This window comes from Bos indicus, chromosome 15 (assembly GCF_029378745.1).
Source record: "Bos indicus isolate NIAB-ARS_2022 breed Sahiwal x Tharparkar chromosome 15, NIAB-ARS_B.indTharparkar_mat_pri_1.0, whole genome shotgun sequence".
Classification (NCBI taxonomy): Eukaryota; Metazoa; Chordata; class Mammalia; order Artiodactyla; family Bovidae; genus Bos; species Bos indicus.
Genome location: NC_091774.1, coordinates 829,093 through 838,097, shown reverse-complemented (window position 1 = coordinate 838,097; position 9,005 = coordinate 829,093). Strand labels below are relative to the sequence as shown.

At 36.3% G+C, this 9,005-nt stretch overlaps 2 protein-coding genes across 2 annotated transcripts; both read right to left on the bottom strand.

Moving 5' to 3' along the window:
• Positions 1–1,624: 1,624 nt before the first annotated feature.
• LOC139176137 (olfactory receptor 4C3D-like) lies at positions 1,625–2,551 on the bottom strand. The gene has a single exon (XM_070767590.1). It carries the CDS (start codon positions 2,549–2,551, stop codon positions 1,625–1,627), a length of 927 nt encoding a protein of 308 aa, XP_070623691.1.
• A 4,432-nt stretch (positions 2,552–6,983) lies between these two features.
• LOC139176136 (olfactory receptor 4A15-like) lies at positions 6,984–7,988 on the bottom strand. The gene is given in 1 exon segment (XM_070767589.1): positions 6,984–7,988. A coding segment is annotated over 1 exon segment (1,005 nt).
• Between the last annotated feature and the right edge of the window lie 1,017 nt (positions 7,989–9,005).

Genomic DNA, 9,005 nt, shown 5'->3' with positions numbered 1-9,005 from the left:
TTCTTACCCCTGAATTGCTCTCAACTCCTATCTAATAGTCATAAGGCAAAATGAACCGTATATTATTTAGTGTAAATTCTATTGCAGTGCTTCTCAGTATCAACTGCAAAATTGATCATCTTTAATAGATTAAGTGCTGATGATATCATCTTCCAGGCCTAGACATTGTGGGAAAAGCTTCTGTTTCTTATGAATCTGAGGTACCATGCATAAGCTAGTGAACAGTCACTCCACAGAATAGGTGGGGTGACTGGCATAATGATATGGTCAAATTATGGTGAAAAAATGGCTAGAGATGACTACTGAGTTTGAGAGAATATTTCTGAAATAGTGCAAGTTGGAGTGTTATAGTCTGAGAACCTTTGACTTATAAAGTGTTAGGTAATAATGTAGAATGATCTGATATTCTCCATGTGTCTAGAGGAGCATAACAGGTATCACCGCTTTCCTAAAGTTTGTGTTATGAAAACTTCTGTAAAATTTTGCTTTTGTAAAAGGCCAACATTAGTACAGTAATGTTTTTGTTCATAAGAACAAAATTTATCTTCTAATTTCTTTCAGTTAGTGGAAATAGTTCCAAGCATAGGTATTATTATATTGCCCCACATGTGACAAGGCTATAGCAAATTCGATTATCTTCTTAAAGGAGAAAGTGAATCACTAACATTACAGATACATTTCTTATCTATAGACATAAATGTATCAGGAGTTGGTGATGGACAGGAAAGCCTGACGTGCTGCAGTCCATGGGGTCGCAAAGAGTCAGACACGACTGAGTGGCTGAACTGAACTGAACTGAAGTATATCAAAGACGACTATGTTTTATTTGAAGAAAGTAGAACTGAGTTTTGGAACACCTGGATTCAAATGCTGTAGCTAAAACTCTTAGATATGTTTTCTTCTTGTTGCTGCATGTGATTAAAGAATGTTTACTCTTCTTTATTCAAAAGACTCCTCAAGTCTTGGTAAGAAGAAAAAAAAAATTCAATAAAAACTGTAAGTGGTAGGATATTTAAGAAAATAAGACTAAATTAAGAATAATTTTTAAATTTCTGGTTTATTTTTATGCTACAAAAAGAATTAAAGATAAGTTGAGAACCATTCCTTCCTCCTTTAGTGAGTGTTTCTCTTTTTGCTTTTGATAAATTCATGGTGCCAAAAAAATTCAGCAGTGATTCTTTCACTCCGCAAATATCCCTTCCCTATATATCTAAGAATTTATAGGATCTATTTGCTTCACCACAGGTTAAATAAAAATAAAAGAAGATCTGAAATCAACACAGGCCCTAGGGAAAAGCCAATTTCATCCAAGCAACATTTGTATAAAGAATTTAGTACAGTAGAAATACATACTCTATAATCATCTCACTAGGGATTCATACGTGTTTTTTCTATTGCACATCCTAAATCTATGCACATTAATGTTAAAGCCTTAGCAGAGTACATTAAAAGTTATAAAAAGCACCTAGCAAAGTACCTATCCATTAAGCATTCAACAAATTTTAGTTTCTGGGCCTTTTTTAATGTCAATGATCTGCAAAATTTATTGGGTTTTTTTCGTATTTTACAATAGATATAATCCTCTACATAGACAAATCATCATACTATTGGCTTCATGAACAGGCTACATTATTCTCCTCTTCGTCAAATTCATCATGGCATTTTTCACCTCTGTGTTTCTCACTGTATAGATGATAGGATTTAACATGGGAGTGAGGATTGCAAAGAACACAGCCACCCACTTGTCCACAGGATAGGTGGCCACAGGACGCATGTAGGTGAATATACAAGGGACAAAAAAGAACACCACTACTGTAAAGTGGGAGCCACATGTAGAGAGGGCCTTGCGCTGTCCTTCAGAGCCATGGGATTTCAGGGAGCTCAGGATGACTGTGTATGAGATGAGGAGCATGAAAAAAATGAGCAAGCACATGGCTCCACTGTTTGCTGCCACCACTATACCGAGCTTGTAGGTGTCACTGCAGGCAAGCTTTAACAGTGGAAAGAGGTCACACATGAAGTGATCGAAGATGTTGGGACCACAGAAGGTCAAGTTGACCATGAAAATAATCTGCACAGTGGCATGCATAATCCCCCCGATCCAGGCCACCACCAGCAGGAGCTGGCAGAGCCCCTGTCGCATGATGGTTGTGTAGTGCAGAGGCTTGCAGATGGCCATGTAGCGGTCATAGGCCATGACGATGAGGAGTATGATCTCTGATCCTCCCAGGAAGTGCTCCACAAAGAGCTGAGTCAGGCAGCCTCCCAAGGATATGGTTCTCCTCTCGTACAGTAGGTCAGTGATCAATTTAGGGGTGGTGACGGATGTGTAGGAGGCATCTATGAAGGCCAAGTAAGTGAGAAAGAAGTACATGGGAGCAGAAAGTGTGGGGCTGAGGGAGATGGTAATGACAATGAGCAAGTTGGCCAGAACAGTGAATAGGAAAATGAACAAAAACACAATGAAGAGTATTTTCTGCAAGAGTGGATTCTGTGTGAGTCCCAAGAGAACAAATTCAGTCACATTGTTTGGAGGTATAACAACATCCATTTGGGAAGTAATACCTTCTTGGGGCCTGAATTTCCTACAAAGGAATAAAAAGTGGCACCTGTTAATCATGAAATATTTGTGGTCTGAATTTCTTAGAACAAAACAGAACAGTCACTATAGCTGTGGCTCAAGTCCTTGGCAGTTTTGCCCCAGTAATTGTTTCAAATCATTCTTATTTTTTTCATGATGTGTTCCATCCCTTCAGACACCCAGCACCTATCACCTGTAAAATATTGGGAGGGAAACACATGATGTGTAATTTACTGAGAAAACACTGGGCTCCCTACATGAGACCTGGATTCTCCTCCTGATTTCAGCTGCTTGCAACTCTGCCATGTCATTTCGGTGTTCCTTGATTTCAAGCCCTCCTTTGTGTATGTGAGCTTACAAATAGTAATTCTCAGATGTATCTAGAAAGCTGAGAGGTGTCCCACAGGGGTTAGAGCTATTCTCTTTTCCATGAGAATTTACATTTGAATTCTTAGATCTAACTGTGGAAGGAAAGACACATCAATAAATCTATCCCAAGAAGGCAGTTTAAGGAAATGGATATAAGTCCTTGGCAACACACTGTCCGTTTTAACCTACCAGAGCGCATATGCTATTCAAGTGTGTTTAGTAACTGTGCCTACCACAGTGCCTGGCAGGATGTCTGCAGTGTCTGAAACCTGTTAGATGATGAGTAAATGCTTTCCAAGTTGTCGTTCATGGGTAAGAGTATGCCTTCTTCCCCAGATTATAAACCCAGAGGAATTCAAGTGTTCTTGTCCTCCAGCTCTGATTATCATTACTTTTTATGAAAAACATAAATAAACCTTTGAAAGTAAGCTGCATTCCACTTTAATAATTTCTGACACACTTTATGGGGTAAGTATAAAAATATTAATTGCCTCTAGGAAAGAGTATATTACTGGGTCATTTTACTTTCAGGATAATTACAATAGTTATTAATTAATATTTTTAATTCTTCAAAATCCTGTTCCACATACAATTTAACATGGTTACATTCAGTAAATTTACATCTTCAGTAGGCGTATAAAAAACTGTGACATAGGTGTGCAATAAAATAAGATCTATCAAGCAAAGAAAATCATTATTTTCAAAGTTTTAAAAACAGAGATTGATGTGAAAAATAGAAAGACTCTGCTGGATGAGATAAAGTACTATGTATATATACCCAAACACATATAAAATCTGTTCATGTAAGCAATCATTAATATTACAAGTTCATTCATTCAACAAATATTTATTGGATATGACTATGTATAGTAATGTGTATGTATTCACATTGAGTCATAAAAAGTGTGCCTGTTAAATGTCTTTGTAACCATTTCCCTGAAATTTCATCACCAAACAGCAGCAAGGCATCCATCCTTGATACAAGTCACCCTCCCACTCCATTATGTTTCTGCTACAGGCATTCCCCTGCCTTCTTCTCCCATCTTCCCATAGCATCCATCATCAATCATTCTTGGTTACAGGATACTGTATTACTAATATGATAAGGACAGGTGACACAAAAATTTTCCAAAGAAAAGAGAAAACATAAACATAATTTTAAAAAGTATTCCTTTTTCCAAGACGAAAACTCTATACATATGTGAAAACAAAGTACAGCAGCTTCATTACATTTCCTTATACTCTGAGGTGAAGTTTCTCAGCAGATCATAAAAAGTATAGTGAATAGAAAGTAAGAATTAAACATAACTAATAAAAGTTACTTGGACATAACTGTGAAAAAATAGAAATTATTTTGTCTTTTTTTTCTTTGACTCCAAAATACTCTTTCTAGAAATAACCTAATGGAAAATATTTTTAAAACAGAAAAATTAAATGTTCAAATATGTTCAACACAGTTATTAAAAGCTGTGGAAAATTTAGAAACCACACAGAATGCTCAACATTGGGGAAGGGGATAACTAAAATATATTGCATATTTTTGAATAATGTATAGTTTTAACAGAGGTGTTAAATATCAGTAAGAAAAAGTCTGAAATATTTTTACTTCTAAATTGATAGCACTGTAGTTGAACCTATTTTTCTTGATGCTTGACATGCTTAAAAGAGATTTAAATCTTAGACTGGTGGGGGTGAGAGGTGATTATATGATTTGTAAAATCCATTTAAACCTGATACTCTATGACTATATGATGTCCTGGCCAGGGGACAGGCTGGGAAATCTCACCCATGAACTTGTCTGACATGTAGGTCTACAGCCAGGGCCCCAGGCAGCTGTTAGTGCACCAAGAAAGAAGTAAATTTCAATATTAAAAGCATCAACTAATTCAGATACAGTAAGTCTTTTGTTTTTTTTTTTTTGAGATATAAACAGTACCTGTGGAGAAGGCCTTTCTCTTGAGCCTTAAAAGTGTTACCACATATCCTGTTTGGGAGCAAAGTCTATGAAGTTACTTACCTGTGGCTAATTAAACCCAAGGGATATTTCACCATCATTACCAGGTCTTGCCAACAAACCGATTATCTCAAGTAAGGTAACTGAACATCAGAGAAGAACTTCTACAGCGTACGTCTTTGTGAACTTCATCCTGATGTCTACATGAGAACAAAACATGATGAGAGGAAAAAAAAAAAAACAACAGTTGACCGTATATGAACTTAGATATTTGATAGTAAATGAGCTTAAATATGGAATCTGAATATTTAATATTACATATGTAAACAGTTAATTGGGTAACTATTTTTTTTATTTTTCATTATGATATTTTATTTTTTAATTGATCTACCATTCATGTCCATGAAAAAATTTTTCAAAAAGGAGTTTCTTGGATCTATACCAGGAAAGTCTGTTCCCAGAATACAAATCCAAAGACAGAACAGTTCAAAATCCTGAAAAGACAGCAACACAGATTCTCAAACTTGAAAGGTAAAACAGAATGAAAACAGGAGGGATTATATATGGATTATATCACTGTTGATCAGAAACTAGTTGAGGTGTGCTTTGACCTTTGATAGACTCAGGGACTAATTTCACAAAAACCAGGTACCTGTCAAAGTGTTCTCTTGACAGCTTTGTGTACTTGGATAGGTGCAAGAACATATTCTCAAAACAACAAAGCACTCAAAAGCAGAGTTTGTATGTCTTGTTGTTGTTCAGTCAATAAGTCATGTCTCACTCTTTGCGACCCCGTGAACTCCAGCACACAAGGCTTCCCTATCCTTCAATATCTCCCAGAGGTTGCTCTAACTCATGTCCAGTGCTTCAGTGATACCATCCAATCATTTCATCTTGTCACCCAGAGGCAACATGTCTTAATCCAATCTTAAGATACTTTTATACCAGGAGGGTATTTCTATGTTATCTATCAGAAAAAGAAAAGTTTGGGGGAATGAGATAATTTTACTTCTAATAGAAGTACAAGCAAATATAACAATATTTATAACAAATTATTGGCATGGGAAGAATCACAGAACTTGGAAACAGCTTCCAAATCACCTAAGTAAATTACTTTTAGAAATTTAAAGGTTATGGAATAAAATGATGGTATAGTGAGAATTAAAATCCACATCTCCTGATCCTGAAGCTAGTGTCCTAGATTTCTTTCTGATTAAAAGATCTAAAGTACTTCTTTTATTTCTTCCACTGGGAAATAAAGGAAACTTTATTTAATGTGTGTCAGGTGGAGGCATTAATTAATTAATTAATTAGTGTGGAGGCATTAATATTGCTAAGTACACTAGACGAATCCAATTAGAATTGAGAAAAGGATGAAGGCATATTTTAGCACTTAGTATCTACGCTGTAAGTTGGGTTCTAACAGGAAACATGTAATTCTAAAGCCTTAAATAGGATGCTTATAATATAGTATCTGATCTCCAAGTCCGATATAGAGCAATTGCCAAGAGCAAGACAACTTTTAATTAATCATTTAAGTCAAGAACATACAGCTTACAGAGAATCAGATTAGTATTTATTATATAAATCAGAATAATCTGTTTCCAGAATGTTAAACATTCATTGTGCTTAAAAAACATGTACCCAGACATTTTAATTTAATGCAGGCAGACTCTGGGGCCTTATGTGATGTGAATGACTTAAATATGTATTTCAATTATTGGAGGAGGCCAAGTGATCCAGATACAGAGACTGGGGTTGAACAATTTAATTCTTCAGTTCAAATTTTTTTCAGAATATACAAAATCAACCATATGACACAATCAGAATATATGTTAACAAATTTCATTTTTCATAGATTTGAAAATGCAGCTATGATCATTTCTGTGAAATTTTAAATTAATTTTTTATCAGATTCCACTATAGAATCTTAACACAGTATGATGACATCTGTAAGAGATTGAAGCTATGCAATTCTCTTGGTGTTTAAGATCTATAAACTATTCCACTAGGATAAGGATTAGTTCATATAGTGGTTTCAGGAATAAGTAGTTTAAGTAACCCAAAGGAAATTATTTTTTAGTTGTAATCACTGATATTGAAAATATTCTTTGATTCTCTTAAAAAAAAAAAAAGAATATCATGTCCTACACAATCTCTTCCAACTAAGGTCACATTTTTACTCCAAAGTTTCCTCATGGCATTTTTCATTTCTGCATTTCTCAGGTTGTAGATTAAAGGGTTCAACATGGGAGTTATGAAAGTTAAAACCACAGTCATGGATTTGTCAATGGGTAAGGTTGAATTAGGCCTGGCATACAGGAAGATACAGGGAACAAAGAATAAAATGACCACCATCATATGGGATGCACAGGTGTAGAAGGCTTTGTGATTCCCTTCCAAACCATGAGTCTTCAGGGAGTGTAATATGACCCCATAGGACACTAAGAGGATGAAGAAGACAACAGTGCAAATTGCCCCTCCATTAGCTATCATAAAGCATCCAATGAGGTGGGTATCAGTGCAAGCAAGTTTCAGTAAAGGGTACATGTCACAGACAAAGTTGTCAATCACATTGGGACCACAGAAAGGGAGATGATAAATAAAGAGCAATTGAACCAGTGAGTGCAGAAAGCCTCCAGTCCAGGCCACCAGCAGCATGAGGACACATACCCTCCGATTCATGATGATCAAATAATGAAGAGGTTTGCAGATGGCTACATATTGGTCATAGGCCATCACCACCAGAAGAATGACTTCAGCACCAGCAAATAAATGATCTATAAAGACTTAAGTCATACAATACTGGAAGGAAATAGTCTTTTTCTCATGAAGCAAGTCAGTGATTATTTTGGGAGCAATGATAGTAGAATAGACAGGATCTATAAATGATAAATAAGCCAGGAAAAAATACATGGGGGAACCAAGTGACCTGCTGGCTGCAATGGTCACCATGATAAGCAGATTGCCCAATATTGTTGCAATGTAGATGAGTAAGAATAGGACAAATAGAACTTTTTGCATTTCAGGATTTTGTGTGAGCCCCAGGAGAACAAGCTCTGTCACATTGTTCCTATTTTCCATGTGTCCTTCTGAAGCTGTGAATCGAGTATCAGAGGCTGCAAACAAATGGCCAGTAATGACTTTCAGAGGATTGCAAGCTTTGTGTCAAATACATAATGCTTACTAAACAGTGTTGGCTCCATGAGATCTCACACATAGAAATTATAGAATATCAGAATTTGACTCTTTTCCCACAAGTACTTCATTCATTTTATCAAATTCCTTGCTTCAACTATCATGGTGAGACTTCAGTGTTCTAACTGGGAAGTATATATGAGTGGGTGTGAGTTGACGTACCAAATGACAAGCAAGTTGCTTTCTCTAAATACCTCTCACAAACACCAAATGTTTTTAACTTTATATATTGTTTCTTTCCTTTTCTTTAATTTTTTTTTGAGAGCAATTTTGGCATTCTGAAATATACCATGAAAACAATCGCATCCCTAATAGCTTTATTTACATATTTACATAAAGTAATACCTAGGCATGGGGCATAAAATCATAAACTGATGCTTAAATAGCATCCTTTCTGAGATGCTATGAGCTCCAAAATCAGTCAGCCGCCCTCTGCAGGGAAAGAACCAGGGACATCATAAGTCCTCAATAAATGTTGATAAGATTCCACTTAATTACAATGAATTTCAAAACACATAAGAAAGCACCTGAGAACAGATAAATGTATGAACTTCTTCCCATCCAAGAAAATACAGCAAAAGCAATGTTTTGTTTGTAAATACACACACACACACACACACAAACACACACACACACACACACATAACATGCATGCTCAGTCATTAGTTCTGTCTGACTCTTTGTGACTCCATGGACTGTAGCATGCCAAACTCCTCTGTGCATGGGATTCCTCAGGCAAAAATACTAGAGTGGTTGCCATTTCCTCCTCCAGGGGATCTTCCAGACCCAGGAATCAAACCCATGTCTCCTATTTCTCTTGAATTGGCAAGTGGATATTTTACCACTCAGCCACCTAGGAAGCTCTCCCCGCCCTGCCCCGGCTCTGCCAAAGACACACTAAAT

Excerpts from the sequence above, each read along its gene's own strand:
- LOC139176137 (XM_070767590.1), bottom strand. The coding sequence starts at position 2,551 with ATGGATGTTGTTATACCTCCAAACAATGTGACTGAATTTGTTCTCTTG.